Source organism: Balaenoptera musculus, chromosome 12 (assembly GCF_009873245.2).
Source record: "Balaenoptera musculus isolate JJ_BM4_2016_0621 chromosome 12, mBalMus1.pri.v3, whole genome shotgun sequence".
NCBI classification, from domain to species: Eukaryota; Metazoa; Chordata; class Mammalia; order Artiodactyla; family Balaenopteridae; genus Balaenoptera; species Balaenoptera musculus.
Genome location: NC_045796.1, coordinates 30895607 through 30918345, shown reverse-complemented (window position 1 = coordinate 30918345; position 22739 = coordinate 30895607). Strand labels below are relative to the sequence as shown.

The 22739-nt window shown below is 39.8% G+C and overlaps 1 protein-coding gene across 5 annotated transcripts in view; it reads right to left on the bottom strand.

Moving 5' to 3' along the window:
• SLC18B1 (solute carrier family 18 member B1) overlaps nucleotides 1-20180 on the bottom strand; it is a 33899-nt gene extending 13719 nt beyond the window's left edge. For 4 of the 5 annotated variants that reach the window (XM_036871140.1, XM_036871142.1, XM_036871141.1 and 1 more), the window contains exons 1-6: nucleotides 19983-20180; nucleotides 18644-18783; nucleotides 9968-10063; nucleotides 9575-9648; nucleotides 8706-8853; nucleotides 6599-6755 (exon numbers count right to left, since the gene is read on the bottom strand). In XM_036871140.1, coding sequence (XP_036727035.1) covers nucleotides 6599-6755; nucleotides 8706-8853; nucleotides 9575-9648; nucleotides 9968-10063; nucleotides 18644-18783; nucleotides 19983-20025 — 658 coding nt within the window. In that variant the 5' untranslated portion in view covers nucleotides 20026-20180. Of the gene's footprint in view, nucleotides 1-6598; nucleotides 6756-8705; nucleotides 8854-9574; nucleotides 9649-9967; nucleotides 10064-18643; nucleotides 18784-19957 lie in introns of all 5 variants that reach the window. The other variant, XM_036871143.1, reaches the window with a different exon arrangement.
• Nucleotides 20181-22739: the final 2559 nt, after the last annotated feature.

Sequence of the window (22739 nt, the reverse complement as noted above, 5' to 3'; positions counted from 1 at the left end):
TCATATCCTACAACTCCCTTCTTTTTCCCCTGCTAATTTTTCAAGTTCTATTCACTCTGTAAAGTCTGGTTGTGACCTAATTACACCACAAATTTTACCTCTGTTTCCTACTGCACTTCTAATCTATACCATGTAATTTAGCACTTAAACTGTATTTCATTTTATGTGGTTTACTACTGTTTGATGACTTTCCTATCTTCCAACTAATTTACTGAACAAAATCTATGCTGAGTCAGATACCATGTAAAATGCTGGGCAGACAAAGGCAAAGGAGACAAACCCAGACCCTGACCTCACAGAGAAGATACAGTAAGGCGTGGGGAGAGCTAGGATGGAGCTAGGAGGGTATGGATTGGAGCATATGAGAGGGTTGCCTTAAAAAACCAGGGAAAGCTGTTTAGGAAAGAATTTCCAAAAGTAGTAATATCTAAGTTGCTGCCTAAAAGATGAGCTTGAGATGAACAAGCAAAGAAGGAGGAAAGAATAATCCAGGCATATTATCCAGGAATGGCTCATTCCAAGACTCAGAAGTGAGGGAAAACGATTCTGTTTGAGGAAATGAAAGAACAGAAGCAAAGGTGGAGGACGGAGATTGGAGGGTAGGGAGGAGAGATCACATTGTAGAAGGATGTAGTGATAAGATTATGCAGCACTTGTAAAATAGGCTAAGAAGCCCGGGAAATCACTAGACACTTCAAACAAAGACTGAGAACCAGATCTGTGGTTTAAAGAGACCCCTCTGTGGTCTCCTGGGAAATGGAGACAGGGGGACGGGTTAGGAGACTGTGCACTGAGCCAGGCCAGGAAGCTCTCTGAGGGCCAAATCAGCACTGACATATCCTCGTTTCTCCAAAAGCACCCACCACAGTTCATTATTCAATAAATTCTTGGTGAATAATGATCCAGTAGGGAGCAAAGTACCAAAAAAAGTATAAAGTGTGGTTCAACTATTTTAAGTACTATACTTGGACTTTGTCAGAATATGAGGGATAAAGTTAAACTGTGGTGTTAGTTTCTTAATTATTAGCCAAATATTCAATGATGAACCAATTGTGAGCCCAGCCTAGGATGTTTAACTACAGATTGGACTTAGAACGGGGATAGGCACCCCCTTGCGGCTCAGTGTGGCAGTGCCAGCAGGGAGACTTCATTGGGTGTGGATTTTGGATTGTATATTACAGATGTTTATTAGTCACCTTTAAAATATAAATGATAAAAGATCAACTGTAATCAACTACATTTATTGTGCATATAGAAGGTATTATGGATGTATGGTATAAGACAAATTATTATGGCATAAATGGTCCCTTTCTCTAAATCCAAAGTGGGAAAGGGGATTATCGCAATAAGAACATACAGGATGGGCTTCCCTCATGGCGCAGTGGTTAAGAATCCGCCTGCCAACGCAGGGGACATGTGTTCGAGCCCTGGTCCGGGAAGATCCCACATGCTGCGGAGCAACTAAGCCCATGCACCACAGCTACTGAGCCCATACACCACAACTACTGAGACAGTGCTCTAGAGCCCGCGAGCCACAACTACTGAGCCCAAGTGCCACAACTACTGAAGCCCGCATGCCTAGAGCCTGTGCTCCACAACAAGAGAAGCCACCATAGTGAGAAGCCTGCGCACCGCAACGAAGAGTAGCCCCCGCCCACTGCAACTAGAGAAAGCCCACACCCAGCAACAAAGACCCAACACAGCCATAAATAAATAAATAACTAAATAAATAAAATTAAAAAAAAAAAAAAGAACATACAGGAACGTACATGAAAATGAACACATAATGAGTTTAACTAAGCTGTTGATGAAGCCCAAGCAATGAAAACTTACGGTGATACCTACTTCCAGAGGCACGTGACAAAATCACCTGGGGAGCTTTTCCAAGCTACTCAGGTATTCTCTCTGCTTCCTCCAATTCTGATACATTCTTCTTGAAGGGACAGAACTCCATGGTTGACAATGCCTGCCACAGGAAACTGCTCTTAGAGATGAGGAAGTGGTGTGGCCCTCAGGTGTGAAGGGGCAGGAAAAATGCAGAGCACTGTGGCACTATTGACTTAGCATTTAGATCATTGATTGAGAAGGTTCAGAAAAACTTCCCAGAAGAGGTCATACAAATTAAGTTTTGAAGGATGAGTAGGAGTTAGGGAGAGTAGAAGTGGGAGATAGTCCAGCTCATGTGACTCCCCTGCTGACACCTAACAACAGCTCCTAGTAGCTTTCAGGATAAAGCTCTCATTTCATGGATTTAGGGATTTTTATTAAGAGGATTGTCATGTACTTGACTGTGTTTTAAAAATATTTCTTTAGCGCAGTATGGAAGAGGTGACTTGGTGAGCAAATATAAAGGATGAGAGAGAGGGAGGGACCGAAGTTGACTCTTAGATACCCAAACCTAAAGCTACATTGTTCATGGGTCTAGAAGCAGTTAAATGAGTGGGGTGGAACTTATAGAACAAAATTCTGCCAATATCATCCAAATAAAAGAAAATTTAATTTTCTAGCTTCTATCTATAAGCTTTCCTAAAACATTAATTTTTAAAGGTACTCAATGGGAACCCCTAAATCAATATTTATACCCTCAACATTATCAATTTTTGAGATTAAAAAAAAAATACCAGCTTTTTCCATTCAATCTAAATATAAGATCCTTCTTTAGATAAACAGAAAGTTTGCCAAACCATTTTAAATGGGCAAAAGATCTAAATAGACATTTCTCCAAAGAAGACATACAGATTGCCAACAAACACATGAAAGAATGCTCAACATCACTAATCATTAGAGAAATGCAAATCAAAACCACAATGAGGTATTACCTCACATCGGCCAGAATGGGCATCATCAGAAAATCTACAAACAACAAATGCTAGAGAGGGTATGGAGAAAAGGGAACCCTCTTGCACTGTTGGTGGGAATGTAAATTGATACAGTCACTATGGAGAACAGTATGGAGGTTCCTTAAAAAACTAAAAATAGAATTACCATATGACACAGCAATCCCACTCCTGGGCATATACCCTGAGAAAACCATAATTCAAAAAGAGTCATGTACTGCAATGTTCATGGCAGCACTATTTACAATATTCAGGTCATGGAAGCAACCTAAATGCCCATCGACAGATGAATGGATAAAGAAGATGTGGCACATATATACAATGGAATATTACTCAGCCATAAAAAGGAACAAAATTGGGTCATTTGTAGTGAGGTGGATGAACCTAGAGTCTGTCATACAGAGTGAAGTAAGTCAGAAAGAGAAAAACAAATACAGTATGCTAACACATATATATGGAATCTAAAAAAAAAATGGTTCTGATGAACCTAGGGGCAGGACAGGAATAAAGACGCAGACGTAGAGAATGGACTTGAGGACACAGGGCGGGGGGAAGGGGAAGCTGGGACGAAGTGAGAGAGTGGCATGGACATATATACACTACAAAATGTAAAATAGATAGCTAGTGGGAAGCAGCTGCATAGCACAGGGAGATCAGCTCGGTGCTTTGTGACCACCTAGAGGAGTGGGGTAGGGAGGGTGGGAGGGAGAGGCAAGAGGGAGGGGATATGGGGATATATGTATGCATATAGCTGATTCACTTTGTTATACAGCAGAAACTAACACACCACTGTAAAGCAATTATACTCCAATAAAGATATATATATATAAAAAGGAAAAGAATAAACAGTAAAAAAAAAAAAAAAAGAAATCAAAGAAACAAAAAAAACCATAGCTAACTGGAACTTTAAGTTCACTGAAGATGCAGGGAAATTTTAATTGAGGAATAAAAGAAATGAAGAGGAAGAAGTAACCAGGCTGGCAGGGATTAAAAGGGCTTCAAAAGATACCAAGTAGTGGGGGTGATGGGCAGAGATGAGCAGAGCAGGCCAGGACGCAGGGAATTACTGATGTTGAGGCCAGTCCGGCACCCGACCACAGAAGCTCTAAATACACGTCCCACGATTAACTAGTAAAGTCTTTTTTCCTTATACGGTGTTACTGATAAAGAGTTAACACAACTCCTTCTCCTGCTGCATGAGAATCTGACCTGGTATCAGTTTCTTAGTCAACAGCCAAGTGTTCACCTGTGAACCCAGTCTGAGCACAGTCCAGGATGCCCTACTACAGAAATAACCATCACTACGCACAGAAAGAGGACAGGCTCCCCTCCAGCTCTGTTCCACTAGTAATCTGACAATGGTAAAATGCCTACTCCACTGCTAGGCAATCTTACGTATAATGAAAATAACCCCCGACTGGTAAATTTCATCTGTACAGAAGGAACTATAAACAAACCATCAATATGGGATGCTTTGTGCCTCCCTGACTATGGTGACTACTGTACCCGGCGCATGCCTCATGGAGACCCTGGCAGCTGTGCCCATAGTGCTGTTAAGGATAGGATGACTCCTATGGGGCATGAAGCTTTGGAGCCAAGATGACTCCCGTTACTGCCTGATGTGGTCCTGTGTCCTCGCACTTGAGCTGTGCTGTACACAGCTGCAAGCACCACAGGGAAGGAAGGTCTGACTTTGTCCTCCTGTCACAGAGCCTTGTAAGCAGATGGTGAATCTTTCATTTTAAATCAAAAAGACATCTGATGGGCACTGCGTATGTTTTATGATAAGAAATTTAACCACTGGCATTTTTCACAGAACTAGAACAAAAAATTTCACAATTTGTATGGAAACACAAAAGACCCCGAATAGCCAAAGCAATCTTGAGAACGAAAAATGGAGCTGGGGGAATCAGGCTCCCTGACTTCAGACTATACTACAAAGCTTCAGTAATCAAGACAGTTTGGTACTGGCACAAAAACAGAAATATAGATCAATGGAACAGGATAGAAAGCCCAGAGATAAACCCACACACATATGGTCACCTTATCTTTGATAAAGGAGGCAAGCATATACAGTGGAGAAAAGACAGCCTCTTCAATAAGTGGTGCTGGGAAAATTGGACAGGTACATGTAAAAGTATGAAATTAGAACACTCCCTGACACCATGCACAAAAATAAACTCAAAATGGATTAAAGACCTAAGTGTAAGGCCAGACACTATCAAACTCTTAGAGGAAAACATAGGCAGAACACTCTATGACATACATCACAGCAAGATTCTTTTTGACCCAGCTCCCAGAGAAATGGAAATAAGAACACAAATAAACAAATGGGACCTAATGAAACTTAAAAGCTTTTGCACAGCAAAGGAAACCATAAACAAGACCAAAAGACAACCATCAGAATGGGAGAAAATATTTGCAAATGAAGCAACTGACAAAGGATTAATCTCCAAGATTTACAAGCAGCTCATGCAGCTCAATAACAAAAAAACGAACAACCCAATCCAAAAATGGGCAGAAGACCTAAATAGACATTTCTCCAAAGAAGATATACAGATGGCCTACAGACACATGAAAGAATGCTCAACATCATTAATCATTAGAGAAATGCAAATCAAAACTACAATGAGATATCATCTCACACCGGTCAGAATGGCCATCATCAAAAAATCTAGAAACAATAAATGCTGGAGAGGGTGTGGAGGAAAGGGAACACTATTGCACTGTTGGTGGGAATGTAAATTGATACAGCCACTATGGAGAACAGTATGGAGGTTCCTTAAAAAACTACAAATAGAACTACCATACGACCCAGCAATCCCACTACTGGGCATATACCCTGAGAAAACCATAGGTCAAAAGGTGTCATGTACCACAATGTTCATTGCAGCTCTATTTACAATAGCCAGGACCTGGAAGCAACCTAAATGTCCATCGACAGATGAATGGATAAAGAAGATGTGGCACATATATACAATGGAATATTACTCAGCCATAAAAAGAAATGAAATGGAGGTATTTGTAATGAGGTGGATGGAGTTAGAGTCTGTCATACAGAGTGAAGTAAGTCAGAAAGAGAAAAACAAATACAGTATGCTAACACATATATACAGAATCTAAGGAAAAAAAAAAAAAAAAAAGGCCATGAGGAACCTAGTGGCAAGACGGGAATAAAGACACAGACCTACTAGAGAATGGACTTGAGGATATGGGGAGGGGGTGGGGTGAGATGTGACAGGGTAAGAGAGTGTCATGGACATATATACACTACCAAATGTAAAATAGATAGCTAGTGGGAAGCAGCCGCATAGCACAGGGAGATCAGCTCGGTGCTTTGTGACCACCTAGAGGGGTGGGATGGGGAGGGTGGGAGGGAGGGAGATGCAAGAGGGAAGAGAAATGGGAACATATTGTATATGTATAACTGATTCACTTTGTTATAAAGCAGAAGCTAACACACTATTGTAAGGCAATTATACTTCAATAAAGATGTTTAAAAAAAAAAAAAAAAAAAAAAAAAGAAATTTAATGTTTGCTAGTTCTATAGGTCAGAAAGAATTTATGACAGACAGAAATTCACATAAACTGATTGCTTACAGCAACATTTCTGAAAAGAGGATCGATTCTTTCACCATGCTCTACAAAGCTATTATTGATTATGTAAGATAGAACTGTGTATATGTTAAATTGGTCTCCTACAAAGGCATAAAAATACTTGAATTTAAGGTTCTTAAAGTGAGTAATATATGAGGTCTTACCATAATTAGGTAAAATACACATGTTGAGGGGAACCATCAGCAGAACTATGCATCCCAGAAGAATGAAAGGCACCTCGTAGCCAAAGGACTGATACAAGAAGCCACCCAAAGGAGGCCCTAGTACCAGGCCCAGTCCAGAAAAACTCTCAAGACTTCCCTACAAATGGGAAAACAAAAGAAAATTGAGTTAATACATTTTGTTTGAAAAATGAACAAAGATTTAACGGGCAGGATCTGAAAAAAATTCTATCCACTTTACAATTTATACACACACCATACACACACCCAAGATGGACCAAAAATTTAAACATACATATTAAAATCATATAAGTACTAGAAAAATTAAAAATGAGAGTTTTTTGTTTTCTAATCCTTATGGTGAGGTAAATTTTCTAATTATGACATAAAAACTTAGAGGACACAAAAGAAAAGACTGATAAATCTGATTACATGAAAATATGAAAAACTATGAATGGCAAAAAAAAAATCAAAAGACAAATGAAGAATGGGGAAAAAATATGGCAAAGGATTAATTTCCCAAATGCATCACAAGAACAACTACTAATCAATGAGAAAAATCAACAATCCTATGGGAGGAACTTCCCTGGTGGTGCGGTGGTTAAGAATCTGCCTGCCAATGCTGGGAACACGGATGTGATCCCTGGTCCGGGAAGATCCCACATGCCGTGGAGCAACTAAGCCCATATGCCACAACTACTGAGCCCACGAGCCACAATGACTGAGCCCACATGCCACAACTACTGAAGCCCACGCACCTAGAGCTCATGCTCCACAACAAGAGAAGCCACTGTAATGAGAAGCCCGTGTACCGCAACAAGCAGTAGCCCTTGCTCGCCGCAACTAGAGAAAGCCTGTGTGCAGCTACGAAGACCCAATGCAGCCGAATAAATAAATAAATAAATAAATAAACATATAAAAAAAAATTTAGCAAAAAGAAAAAACACAATCCTATGGGAAAATGGGCAAATGTTGTAAATAGACTGTTGACACATAAAATGAAATACAACTAGCTCGAATGTGAACTGGCCACCTCTAAGTTTCAGGACAGCAAAGCCACACTCCAAACATGTTAAGCCACAAAACCTTGTCTTACAGAGCATGTCAATGGCCTAGCATCCTTCTGAACCCTTCTTGAGAAATGTAAACAGCACACCTGTTACAGTGGCCACCACTGCATGGCAAATGACTATAGAACCTAAAGTGAATCTATACAGATATATATACATACATACATACATACACATATATATATATACACTTACATGGGTGTATAAATATATGTGTACATATATTTAATACAAGTGTGAAGATTTATATTTATACAGCAAGTAGTTTACCTGAGGGTCAAAACTTTCAAACTGTAGTATTAATATGGGTAAATGAGAGAATCCTTGGTACTGAGCTGATTAGACCCTGAGGTCTCTGAGGATGGTGCCTGTTCTGCGTTGCAAACCAGGAGTCGTTCGGAGATGTCTGGGTCCAGAGGAGTGAGCTATGGGAAAGGCTAGTTGGGATCAGGGAGACAGCAGCCAAGAGCTAGGACAGGAATCTGGTATGTCACTCATACCTGGTGTCGAGGCGCGTAGGCAATATATGAGAATGTACGCCAATACGATGCTACCAGGCTCTGGATTTTTTTGGTAAAATAAGAGGGCGCTCCTCAGACTGACTGCACAGAAGCACTTATGGACTTCAGAATGATCTCTAAGGTCCTTTCCGTGAATCTGGGAAAAGTGGAGGAAGGACTCTAGTATAAATCTGCTTCAGGCGGCCTAGCTACAATCTAGGCTATAGAGAGACAGCAAAATACTAATAGAGAGGGTTTTTTATTTTTTAAGGGGTAAAAAGAACATTTGGTTTTGCCCATTCAGGGGCTTCTAAGCCCAGGAAGAGCACCTAAGTAGCCTAAGGGTATATTTATTGACAGCCTGCTGCTACAGGCAGAAATTGGGGTAAAAGGTAACAAAAACAGAAAGTAGAAAAAAGGCAGGTCTAGAAGAATGGGCCCCAGGTTTAACTTGAAAGGTCAAATAAATATTTTAGCCTACACTAAAAGGAAAATAGGAAAAGTGTATAAAATACCTACCATTACTGTAGCCACGTTATTTGGAAAAGCCTTTGCAAGGATAGAAGAAGATGCGGTTATTGCTGCAGCAAAACTGATTGCATCAATTATTCTCACTAGAAAACACATAGCAATAAACACGGGTCCTTCTGGAACTTGGTCCAATACACTAAAAAAAGAATAAGATGACTCTCAAATGCCAAATTGATTTTGATTTTTTTTTAACGGTACTCACTGAAAACAGTAGTACCTCAACCACAGTTATTAAAATAAATCTCTTTAGAATACAAATTTTTTAAGAGTTTCTTTGTTATATTTTTAGTAGGAGGAATTTGAGTCATAATGACAGCCTCATTGCGCTCTTTTACTGATATATTTGATGCCCTAAATAATAATACTAAATAGGACTTTTGAAAAATGTAGAGTCACTCTGATAAGAACATGTGTAGAAAGCCTTCTTAGTTTTAGGTCTTCCCCCAAACAAAAAAACAGCACAGGAAGAGGAAAGCAAAACCAGGAACCTGAGAAACATTTCTGATGACATTATCTTAACATTTGTATCCTTATATTCTTCAGCTGATTCTTTAGGTAAGAAATTCACCTTTCTGCTTAAGCCAAAAGGTTTTTGTGACTCAGAAAAGGGAGTTAAGTTTCTGTCTCTCACGATCACAGGAGTCCTAAAGAACAGATTCAGCAGCCAGCTTAATGGTGATCCCCTAGAGGACTCTTTTCTTAAGATCAATGTCATTCATTCCATTCACTGTATCATTCAACTCCCTTCAACATTAGTCACATGGTATTGACTGATTTACATAAACCATTAACATTTTAAACTGAAGATAAATTATGAAACCTGTTCAAGCTCCCAAACATATCCGAACATGACTTACCCAAAGAGAACTGTAACTCCTCCTGAGACAAACATTCCTGCTACAAACATAAATTTTGCTCCAATATGTACAAGCTATAATAAATGTCAAAGAAAAGTATAAATTGATGACTGCTACAAGTCTATAGTGACATAAACAAATCCACTGTATCAGGAAACAAAAGATTTGGGGAAGATATGTACAGTTAACAAAACATTATAAGTCTTTAATGGAATGACAACATGCGTTGCTTACAAACATGGAAGAAGTTAAAAATCAATCAACTTTAAGAATGGAACTGTCAACTGAAGCACAATTCATAAAATATAATGGTGGTTATTTCTGTATCAGTGGAAATTCTAGACTAGTAAATTAGAATAACTCATTACACAATTTTTAAAAATTAATACTTACATATTTTCCAAATACCAAAGATGCCAGCAAGTCAAACAAAGCATAACATCCAAAGATCATACCAATAACTGTATTGCTGGCTCCTTTCTTTTCAGCCTTTAAAGAAACAGAAAAGAAAACAAAGTTTGAAAGGCAAATTAGCACCAATATAGAAAAATGGAGCTATTAGATCAGAGCATCATCTTCTTGTAACCTTTATCTGTAATTTCAAAGATTATTATTTTAAAATAAACAGGGTGAGGAAGGAAAGGAAACTATTAGACCTAGTCTCTGACATGAAAGTAATTCACTCACCAAGCCTATAACAAATTGTTAGCTTTACAATCTTGAGAAAAAAAAGAACAAAGCTGGAGGAATCACACTTCTTGATTTCAAAAATAAGTTACAAAGGTACAGTAATTAAAACAGTATGGTACTGGCATAAAGACAGACATATAGACCAATGAAACAAAATAGAAAGCTCAGAAATAAACCCACATAAATATGGTTAATTGATCTTCCACAAGGGTGCCAAGGACACACAATGGGGAAGAGATATTCTCTTCGACAAATGGTGTTGGGAAAACTGGATATCCACATGCAAAAGAATGAAATTGGACCCCTATCTTACACCACTCACAAAATAATCTCAAAGCAAATTAGACTTAAACATATAATCTGAAACTGTTACACTTCTGGAAGAAAACAGGGGGTGAGGGCTTCTTGACATTGATCTTGGCAATGATTTCTTGGATTTGACACCAAAATCTTAGGCAACAAAACAAATCAGACAAATGGAACTACATCAAACTAAAAATCTTCACAGCAAAGGAAACAATCAACAGACTGAAAAGGCAACCTACAGAATGGAAGAAAGTATTTGTAAACCACCTCTATATAAGGGGTTAATATCCAAAATATGTAAGAATCTCCTACAACTCAATAGTCCAAAACACCACCACAAAGAACCTGATTTAAAAATGAGCAAAGAACTTGAACAGACATTTCTATAAAAGAGACACACAAATGGCCACCAGATATATGAAAAGCTGCTCAAGATCACTAATCATCAGGGAAATGCAGATTAAAATCATGAGATATCATCTCACACCAGTTAGGATGGCAATTATTGAAAAAAACAAAAGATAACAAGTGTTGATGAGGATGTGGAGAAATTGGAACCTTATACACTGTTGGTGGGGATGCAGAATAGTGCAGCCACTATGAAAAACAATATGGTGGATCCTGAAAACATTAAAAATAGAACCACCACATAATTCAGCAATCCCTCTTCTGAGTATATATCCAGAAGAATTGAAAGCAGGGTCTCAGATATATTTGCACCCCCCATGTTCACTGCAGTATTATTCGAAATAGCCAAGATGATATAGAAACAACACAAATGTCCATTGATCGATGAATGGATAAAGAAAATGTGGTATACACATAAAATGGAATATTATTCAGCCTCAAAAAGAAGGAAATTTTGGCATTTGCAACAACATGGATGAACCTTGAGGAAATTATGCTAAGCAAAGTAAGCCAGTCATAGACGAACAATCGCTGCATGATTCCATTTATATGAAGTATCTAAAATAGTCAAACTCATAGAAGCAGAGTCTAGAATGGTGGTTGTCAGGGGCTTTGGTAAGGGGGAAGTGGGGAATTATTGCTCTTTGGGTATGAAGTTTCTGTTATGTAAGATGAGCTTGTTATGTTCTCACCACAAGAAAAGAAAAAGAAAAAAAAACCCCACAAAAGAACACAAGGGAATTTTTGGAAGTGCTGAATATGTTTAATATTTTGATAACAGTGATGACATCACAGGTGTGTGCATATGTCCAAACTCATCAAGACGGATATATTAAATGTGTGCAATTTTTTGTATATCAATTATACCTCAATAAAGTCCCCCACCAAAAAAAAAAAAAAGAAGAAAGAAAAAAAGAATTGTTAGCTTTAGCTGGCAAAAATCAGAATTAGAGTATAAACAAAACAAAAAATCTTGGTTAAGGAAATTTGGGCTTTGCTTCAGCCGTGGATCTATGCAAACAACAGCTGATCTTGACACACTTTCTTTTTGATATCCATGAGATAATAGAAAATAGGTATATTGGTCTCTGCCCCCTGGTTCTTGGTACAAAGCTCCTAATACCCTTGTAATTTCCTAAGTGATAAGAGCTCTAGGAGCAATATTGTTCTAATATTCGTTCTCTGACCCTGGTTCCTGACACCGAGCTCCTAAATCCCTTGGCATCTCCTGGGTGACAGGAGTTCTAATAAGATAACTCTTGGTGGACTCCTACATGGGGGTTGGTCACCAGAAAAGACAAGCCATGATTAGAAGCTTAGAACTTTCAGTCCCACACCCCATCCTCCAGAGAAGGGCTGGAAATTGAGTTAATGATTGATCATGCCTACATGATTAACCCTCCATAAAAATCCCTAAGATATGGGGCTTGGGGAGCTTTTGGGTTGGTGAACACATGGAGGTGCTGGAAAAGTGGCTCACCCGGAGGGGAAATGGAAGCTCCGTACCCCTTCCCACATACCTCGCCCTCTGTATCACTTCCATCGCATGCCCATCTGTATACTTCATCACATCCTTTTATAATAAAGTGGTAAGCATTAAGCAAGTGTTTCCCTGAGTTCTGTAAGCCATTCTAGCAAATAACTGAATCCAAGGTGGGGCGGGGGGGTGGTCATGGGAACCTCTGATTTGTAGCCAAGTTGGACAGAAGCTGGGGGTAACCTAGACACCTACTACTCGCGATTGGCATCTGAAGTGGGGTGGGGGCAGTCTCGTGGGACTGAGCTTTTAACTTGTGGCATCTGGGCTAATTCAGGTTACTGTCAGAATTGAATTGAATGGTAGGACACCCACCTGGTGTCGAAGGGAACTGCTTGGTGTAGGAAAAAAACCCCCACATATCTGGTGTCAAAAGTGTTGTGAGTGTGGTAGTAGTATAAGAATAAAGGAGAAACACACAAAACTGGACAGCTACATGTAAAAGAATGAAATTAGAACACTCCCTAACACCATACACAAAAATAAACTCAAAATGGATTAGAGACCTAAATGTAAGACTGGACACTATAAAACTCTTAGAGGAAAACATAGGAAGAACACTCTTTGACATAAATCGCAGCAAGATCTTTTTTGACCCACATCCTAGAGTAATGGAAATAAAAACAAAAATAAACAAATGGGACCTAATGAAACTTAAAAGCTTTTGCACAGCAAAGGAAACTATAAACAAAACAAAAAGACAACCCTCAGGATGGGAGAAAATATTTGCAAATGAATCAATGGACAAAGGATTAATCTCCAAATTATATAAACCGCTCATGCAGCTCAATATTAAAAACACAAACAACCCAATCAAAAAATGGGCAGAAGACCTAAATAGACATTTCTCCAAAGAAGACATACAGATGGCCAAGAGGCACATGAAAAGCTGCTCAACATCACTAATTATTAGAGAAATACAAATCAAAACTACAATGAGGTATCATCTCACACCAGTTAGAATGGGCATCATCAGAAAATCTACAAACAACAAATGCTGAAGAGGTTGTGGAGAAAAGGGAACCCTCTTGCACTGTTGGTGGGAATGTAAATTGATTCAGCCACTATGGAGAACAGTATGGAGGTTCCTTAAAAACCAAAAATAGAATTACCATATGACCCAGCAATCCCACTACTGGGCATATACCCAGAGAAAACGATAGTTCAAAAACACACACGCACCCCAATGTTCATTGCAGCACTATTTACAATAGCCAGGTCATGAAAGCAACCTAAATGCCCACTGACAGACAAATATATAAAGCCATAAAATGGAACGAAATTGGCTCATTTGTAGAGATGTGGATGGACCTAGAGACTGTCATACAGAGTGAAGTAAGTCAGAAAGAGAAAAACAAATATCGTATATTAACACATATATGTGGAATCTAGAAAAATGGTACAGATGAACCAGTTTGCAAGGCAGAAATAGAGACACAGATGTAGAGAACAAACGTATGGACACCAAGGGGGGAAAGTGGATGGGGGCATGAACTGTGAGATTGGGATTGACATATATACACTAATATGTATAAAATAGATAACTAATAAGAACCTGCTGTATAAAAAATAAATAAAATTAAATTTTAAAAAAAAGGAGAAACACACAGGAGGAAGGTTCGAATGCAAATAAATAAAAAAATCACTTTGCTGGTCAAAAAAACTCAAGAACAGGAAGCTCCTTAAGCTGGCACATGAGTCATCCCAAGGACTGTTCAGTCTGGTTCTCTGTTTCTAACACCCACTCTCAACTACCTGCCAGTTCAGAGAAGATGAATTTTCCTTTCCTGACATCAATAACACAGATGAAAGAAGCTCCCCCAGCTCCCAACATTCTCTCCGTTCTCCTGAAACATTTGGAGTAGTTTATCGCCCATCAATGATCCCTATTAATATTTATAGCCTATTCTATCAGTGAGCTCCTAAATTTGCTACAGATGATATAGTATTTATTCTAAATCTACTTCTTTTGAACTTCAAATGCTACCATTAGTTGTGATGTACAAATGAATAGACAAAAGGTTTGAAAACCTTTTTAAAACCCTGGAACTGTGGTAGATCCTTAGATCAGGTTCTAGCTATAACCATGTAAGGGGTTAAAATATGAGTTTAATTTCTTTAAGATAAGATTGGCAACTTGGCATACCATGAAGCACTAAGCCTGAAACACACATCTGTCCTCTCAGGAATCATTTATCGAGCACCTTCTACGCATCACGCATGGTACCCAGGAGCCAGCAGTGAATAGCTATGGTCAGAAGATCCGACTTAGATTCATCCTTCTGTCAGAGCTTCAGCTCTTCCACAAATCACTTTACTCTGAATACAGAAATGCATGTGCATACACACACTCCCTTTAAAATCCGTCCTCCACAACAGCCATAATTCTATTTCTTTACCTTTTCTCCCTAACTACAATTTTAAGATAAAAATTTACTGTATTGCTTCCCATATGAAGTTATGATCATCATTCAAACCTTGTCTTTTTAAAAACTGTTCTTCTTATGTTATTATGTCTCTAAATAAACCCTACAGTTCTCAAAGCAGCATACCACAGGAAATCAGATAGGTGAACTCTACTTTTCATGGCTAAACTATAGGCAGGAAAGGTCCCCTCACTCTAGGAAGCACCCCCTACCCCTGAAGTGTGGTCCCTAAGTGCCTGGTGGTGGGAGATAGTGGAGAAGTTGAACCCAGAGCATTGTAGAAACTGCTTGGGCAGGATTTCAGCCCATAATTCTATGAGACTCGGGATTAGCCATTCCCCTTCCATTACTAATCATCACATGAGATAATGGTGTGGAGAAAAGAGAGATCTCACTATGAACGATGCCTTCATTGGCATCCTAGCAAAAGGTTACACTGTGTGTAGACAGGAACACAGAGTCCACATTTCTACTACACAAAGGTCAGGTGGTGTTACGGGGTTCACTGTGTCCCTCAAACTTCTTATGTTGATATCCTAACTCCCAGTACCTCAGAACGTGACCTTATTTGGAGACATAGTTTTTGCAGGGGTAATCAGTTGAAATGAGGTCGTTAAGGGTAGAGTCTAATCCAATATTACTCGTATTTTTGTAAAAAGGGGAAATTTCTTCACAGAGACACGCGTAGAGGGAAGATGGTGTGAAAGGACACACGGAGAAGTTGGCCATCTACAAGCCAGAGAGAGAGGCCTGGGACAGATCCTCCCCTCACGGCCCTCAGAAGGAACCAGCCTTGCCAAAGACACCTTGATTTTGGACTTCTAGCCACCAGAGCTGTGAGACAATAAATTTCTGTTGTCCCCAGTCTGTGGTACTTTGTTACAGCAGCCCTAATAACATAAAACAGGTACCTTGAAGGGAAGGTATCATCAAAGGGGTGAATTAAGATGTAGAAAGAACATTCATTGGTCAAGTCACATCCATGTTCTTTGCTTAATAGCTCTGAAAGGTATTTAATTCTAGAGTCTGGCAGAAAATATATAATAGTCACAGCAACTAACATTTATTGAACCCTCACTATGAGCCATGCTGTTCTATATGGTTTCTAACAACAATTAAATAAGGGATGTATTTTTAGCTGGCCCCATTTTACAGATGAGAACACAGACTTGCAAAAGTTACTTGTGTCATGGTCCCAGCAGTCATGTCAGCTTCCATCTTGCACAGGTTCCCACATTCTCTGTGGAAGCAGGATGGTGACTTAGGATGTCCTACAATCACATACCACAGCAGTAACTGAACACCACTTTTGGCATGCGGATCCTGCTTCACATTAGGACAGCAAGAAGAGCTATTAAAAGCAATTTCTAGTTCACTTATAATCCTCTGCCAAAGGAGGAGGAGGCCAGAAAAAGGATGAGTAGAAATAAGAATCCTGTGCCAGAAGTTAAGAAGAAGGGCCTTGTTTTCCCTTGACCTGATTAGCTCTAGCTAATAGGAAGGTTAACAGAATACGAAGGAGAAAGAGCAAGTTTTGCCAGTGCATTTGTCAATCCTAAGGCTGTTATTAAAAATGAAAAAGAAGGGCTTCCCTGGTGGCGCAGTGGTTGAGAATCTGCCTGCCAATGCAGGGGACACGGGTTCGAGCCCTGGTTTGGGAAGACCCCACATGCCGCGGAGCAACTAGGCCCGTGAGCCACAACTACTGAGGCTGCGCGTCTGGAGCTTGTGCTCCGCAACAAGAGAGGCCGCAACAGTGAGAGGCCCGCGCACCGCGATGAAGAGTGGCCCCCGCTCGCCGCAACTGGAGAAAGCCCTCGCACAGAAACGAAGACCCAACACAGCCAAAAATAAATAAATAAAATAAATAAATTTAAAAAGAAATGAAAAAGAAGAGCCCACTCTTCAAATCTACACCTATTAAAGTTAGAACGCTCTCTCCCCTGCCTCTTGGACGCAAAAAACTAAATCAAAAACTTTAAGAAAAAGAAAAAACAAAAAAGACACACACCAACAGCCTTCTTTTCCTTCGTCTGTATTCCACTAAGAGGAATCTAACACTAGCTGCCCTTGCTGAGTTCCAGCTGAACCGGGAAATACCCTTCTAACTTGATGGCCCACTTACTCCCGTTCTTCTCCATCGTAACCCCACAGGCTCCATCCATCATTTTTTTCCAAAACCGGTATCTACTCAGTCTACTTACTCTGTCTTGCCCAAGCACCTCTGATGACTTCTTACTGACTACATCTTTGGCCTGCGTGGAAGGACCCTTGCATTCGAGCACCAACCTGCCTCCTCAGATCCTCTGCTCCCATCGGACCTCACTGAACCCTAGGCCCAAGCCCCACCATCGTCCATGGTTCCCTAAGAACATGCTATTTACTTTGCTAATTTCGTGACTATCCCCTGCGGGTTTCTAACCTAGAACACCTCTTTGACTCACCTTAGGGTTATTCGGCCAAGCCCCTTTCAGTATTACTCCTTCTCTCCTTCCCTTCCACACCAGCCAGCCTCTCCCGTGGCAAAATTAACCATTCCCTTCCCTGGAGTCTCCTGACATTTTGGACATCCTCTTCAAGGAGATCCAAATACTCTGCAACCTTTTGTTGTCATATTTTTTCACTCCCAATGGACAGACGAGAGAGGGACATTTTCCTTATCTTTTTTCCAGCCCTAACACATCCAACGCCTAGCACATTCTAGGGTGGGAAGTCGTTAAACCTCCCATTCCCGTTCAGTAAACGGAATTGAACTGGGCCAGTCACTTAACTTCGGAATCTGTTTCTTCATTTGCAACATGATGAGATTCTGACTAGTCTGCCTATCTTATGGAGTTGCTACAGAAACCAAATGGGATAATGTGTGGGAAAGTACACTGAAAACTAAAAAGCACTTATGGCTACAGAGCTGTACTGCTCCTTTAGCAGAGAAGCCATGTTTCTCGTCTTCTGTAGCACACAGAAGGAAGGACCACATGTTATCAAAGAAGTTAGAGGACTGGGAGGGGCCCGTGCATCATGAGGCTTTGGCAAAGAGCATGAAAGAAAACATACGGGCATATTATCTCCACTCAGCCAAGTCAGTATCATTCCTTCCATACTGTATACCTCACCAACCTCCAGATTCCAGGTGGATTCTCTAAGGGTTATTCCTTCAAGTCTGTGCCATTATCCATAGACCCTAACACCACATAAAACATTGATTAGAAGGACCTAATCAATATTAATCAGAATTCCTCCTTGGCACAAACATTGCCACTAGATTCCATATGAAATTCAGGTCAGAAAAGGGCATTTAGTGGACCATGCCTTTCTAATTCCAAAATATTAATAAACCCAAACTCCAGGAAACACTGTCTTAATGTAGATCTTTTGCAATAACGTTAAAATCTCAGTTATTCAGTGCACTTCCTTTTTTTTTTTTTTTTTTTTGTTGCAGAAACCACACAGATGAATCAAACTACATGGTAAGCAAAGTAATCCTCAGAAGGTCAATTATACTTAGGTGAATTACTTCCTAAGATGATGTTATTTTTACTGAATTTTTTTTTTCTGGTATCAAATATCCTGTAAGAAGTCTTCTGTTGGCTGAAGTTCTATACATCATCTTTGCCATATGCAGATTTTTACATCCCCCAAATGAAGTATTTCAAAGGCTTTTTAAAAACACTAATAGTTCATAAGGATATAAAAATGTCTTACCTCCTTGGGGAAAAAAGGTCCAAGGATAGAATAGCACATCATGGAACCTAAGTTAATGGAAGCTGCTGATATCAGTACAAAAATCTGTTCTCTTGAAAGCCGCCTGGATGTCTCCCTTGCACCTCCTGGAGGGCCATCACCTTGAAGGCAAACATGCTGCAATTACAGACATGTAATTGGGGCTACTGATCAAAGTACAGAAATGTCACTTCTGTGCACAGAAATGCACTCAGGATAACATTTACTGAGCTAAGGGCTATTTTGAATACAGCACATTTGATCAAATGTAACACAATCCCTGTATATCACGGCAATTTCCAAATATATCACTTTTCATTTACATACTATTCCCTATTAGGATTTCAGTGCACAAATTATCAAACCATCTGCTTTGTTTTGCCTTCACCATAAGGTCTATTTCTTTCACCTTTAATAGATTCCTTCAAGAAGGATGAGGCCACAGGGTGCTCTCCAGAGTACTGTTCTCTGAAGTATAGTGTGCTTTCTCAAGTTAATAGCTTCATATGCTACATGGACTCAATCACATCTTTAGCATGTCATGTTAGCGGTTTATCAAGAGGGTACTATTGAAGTCAAGTGAAGTGTAAGTAGGAGAAAATAAGCTAAATCATTCAACTGGAGAATTAATACTTACAATGGCAGCTCCTGGAAAGACAAGTGCCATAAATCTGTGACTCAGTGTTTTACAATAATTACTGGTCTTCTGCATCGATTAATTTAATACTTATTCCCAGGGCTAAATTTCCATTTAATTTAAAGACACGAGGTCAATTACTCAGTTCCAAACATCCAGTAAATCTATTTGCTATTTTTAAATTAAATGGTTTTGAGAAAAAAGAAATTTAAGTAAGAAAAGTATATTTGAGTTGTTCTATTTTTTCAGAGGTTGCCATTGCTGTCTAGAAAAAGAAATCTGTGCAACAGGAGGAAGTCTTAAGAATCTGTGTAAAAATTTTGGTAGTGGATGAGGAAGGGAACTGAGAGAAAGTTAAAGGGGCGAGGGGGACAACAGCGGGGCTCGAAATGTAATGATTTTCGTTTGTCTAACGGGCACACTTATTTGAATGCATTCTTAAACACATAGTACTTAAAAGTAGAGCTACAGAGAGAAAGTCCTTAGAGACCACATCCGCACCACCCCAGTGCGCAAACTTTAACCCCTTTAAAGAGAGAAAAAACACGCTGACCCGAACCCCACTGCCAGGCCCCTCCTTTTCGAATCTCTCGCAAACAAACCCCGCTAAAGCTAATTCAATCGCTGTTAAAGATACACGACCCAAGCCCCAGAGGTACATCCGGCCTCGCTGCTCTCTGTAACCTCCTGGGGGGCGTGGGCCTTCGGGGTCCCCCGGCGAGTCCATGGGCAGTGCGCGGACTCCTGCGCCGCGGCTCCTGGCTCCCGGGTTCAAGCCCGCGCCCTCGGACTCGACCTTGAACGAGCGGAAACGCGGGCGGCGATTGCTCAGCCGGGCCCAGGAATCCCGGATTCCCCTACGGGAAGCGCGGCCGGGAGTTCCACGCAGCCCTAAAGTATAGGGAGGAGCTCCGGGAGGCGGGGCGAGGGCGGGGCGAGGGCGGGCGGAGGGCGGAGCAAGGACTTTTTTTTTTTTTTTTTTTTTTAAGGCATAGGCTGTTTACGTCCACCACTTAGGATGTGCTGTACTTTTTCTCTCTGTATGAGAGAGAAAAAAAAAGATGAGTCTATATTTCATATAGTTGAACCCCCTACCTTAAAATGAGTAAAATTTAGGAATACTAAGAGTAAGAAAGGAAGCTAGGTAGACACAGAAAAGATAGGGAACACCTAAACTTAAAAACACAAATGTGAATTAGAAAATTAGGTTCATAACGACTCTTTTTTTTTTTTAAGTGAAAGCAAGTTTATTTAGAGAGATACACATTCCATAGGCAGAATGCAGTCCGTCTCAGAAGGCTAGAGCAGCCCAGATTTTTTATTTAAAGTGCGTTATTTTTCACAGTGGGTAAATGATGTGGTGTTTGTAATCACTGAAGCCAGACCTTAGTAACCTGGCAATGAATTAACTGATGTGAAGTACTCGGATTAGAAAAATATTTGCAGGAATTATAGTGAAAGCTGAAGACGCATGGCGGAGTGGCTGGGAATATCCCCCTGGAGGCAGAGGCTTGAGGTTCAATTCAAGGCACTTGTCGGCCCTCTGTATCCTCCTTCTGCATTCCTTGAACTCAACCAAGGAGGGAGGGGACTGAAAATATTTTTAAAAAATTTTTTGGAAATTTCCAAAAACCAAAACTTGAATTTGCCAAGCAGTAGCAACGATTTACATATCATTTAAATTCTGTTTACAACTATTTATATATCGTTTACATTGTATTGGGTATTATAAGTAATCTAGAAATGATTTAAAGCAAATGGAAGGGTGTGCTGTAAGTTATGCAAATACTATGCCATTTTGTATAAGGGACTTGAGCACATGCACTGGGGAACCAATACCCTCTGATACCAAGGGATGACTGTACTAGCTGTATGTGACTTTGGAGCACAGGTCAATTTCTCCATCTGTGTGACTGGGATTATAATGCTTATCTTGTAAGATGGCTGTGAGCACTGGTGATAAACTATGTGAAGGGCTTGGCACTCGAACATGACGGCTGCTATGTCACGCTCACTCTCACAATTTTCTGGCACAAAAAAATAGAGGCTTCACTTATCTTCAACTTATTTACTATTTGGGAAGGGTTAATGTTTGAAGACTGGGAAATTCTTAATTTGGAGCCAAGGTAAAATAAAGTAACTCAAGACCATTGAGTTACTGCCTAGTGCCAGGCATTGCAAATTCAAAGATAAGTGAGCTCCGTCCAGCCTCTGCCCTTAAGTAGCATACATACCTCCTTCTAGCAGATAAAACAGACACTGATTAACAATTTATTATAATGCAATGAGTTCTATAAGAGAAACATATTGGAAGAAACTGTTTACTTTGGCTAAATGAGTCCAGGGTGGCTTCCTGAGGAAGTGATGTTACAGTGAGTCTTGAAGATTATGTAAAAATTCCTGGGTGAGCAGGTAGATTAGGAGAGCTTTTAGAGCCATTCTAAACAGGATTAGCTCTAGCAAAGGTTCCTTGAAGCGGCCTCCAGAATCTTTATGATCTAATCCCTGCCTGTTTCTCTAATCTTATTTTATTCTGCATTCTCGCTCCAGTCTAACATCAAGTCATAGAGGAGAATTTTTTTGAATTATTTCTTTGATGACTACATCCCCTTTTTTTGTTCTCTCTTTCTGGATTGCTCTTTATGTAGCTATTGGGTCACTAGACTATTGGGTCCTCTTACTTATTACTCTTTTTCTCTTCTACTTTTCATCTCTTTCTCTTTTTGCTCCATCTTATTTGAAGTTTCCTTAACTTTATGTTCCAATCCTTCAACTGAATTTTTCATTTCTGTTGTCATGTATTTCCCTCTATCCCCATTCCCATTCCCTCCCCATCAGCAATCCTTCTTGCCTGTTTAATACAAATTTTTTGTTTGTATATATTTTAATAAAAGGCATGTTCTTGTTTTGCGTCCATCTACTTTTAATTTACAATAAGATTTTGTGGTACACATATTCATACTCCTATCTTCCTCTCACATCTAACCTCTCTTTCCCATCCTCCTTCCAGATCCTTAGTGTTACAGTCGAAAATATTTTCTCATCGTCTTCTGTGGCTGCTATAACAAATAACCACAAATTTGGAGCTTAAAATAAGCTGCAGTTCTGCAGGCCAGCAGTTCACATCAATTTCACTGAGCCAAAATCCAAAATGATCTCTTCATCTCAAGATCTTTAACTTAATCAAAACTGCAGGGACCCTTTTTTTCAAATAAGGTAATATTATAACTGGCAGGGATTAGGATGTGGACGTATCTTTGGGATCAATTATCAACCTACCACAATTATCTATTCATATTTTTATATGTTCATGTAGACATATATACACATGTGAAACATTTTTTCTTTACAAACTAAAATGGAATAATATGGTCTCTGTTAAATGTCACCCTCCTCAGAGTTCATTCTTACCCCTATATCAAAACACAGACCCATAACCCT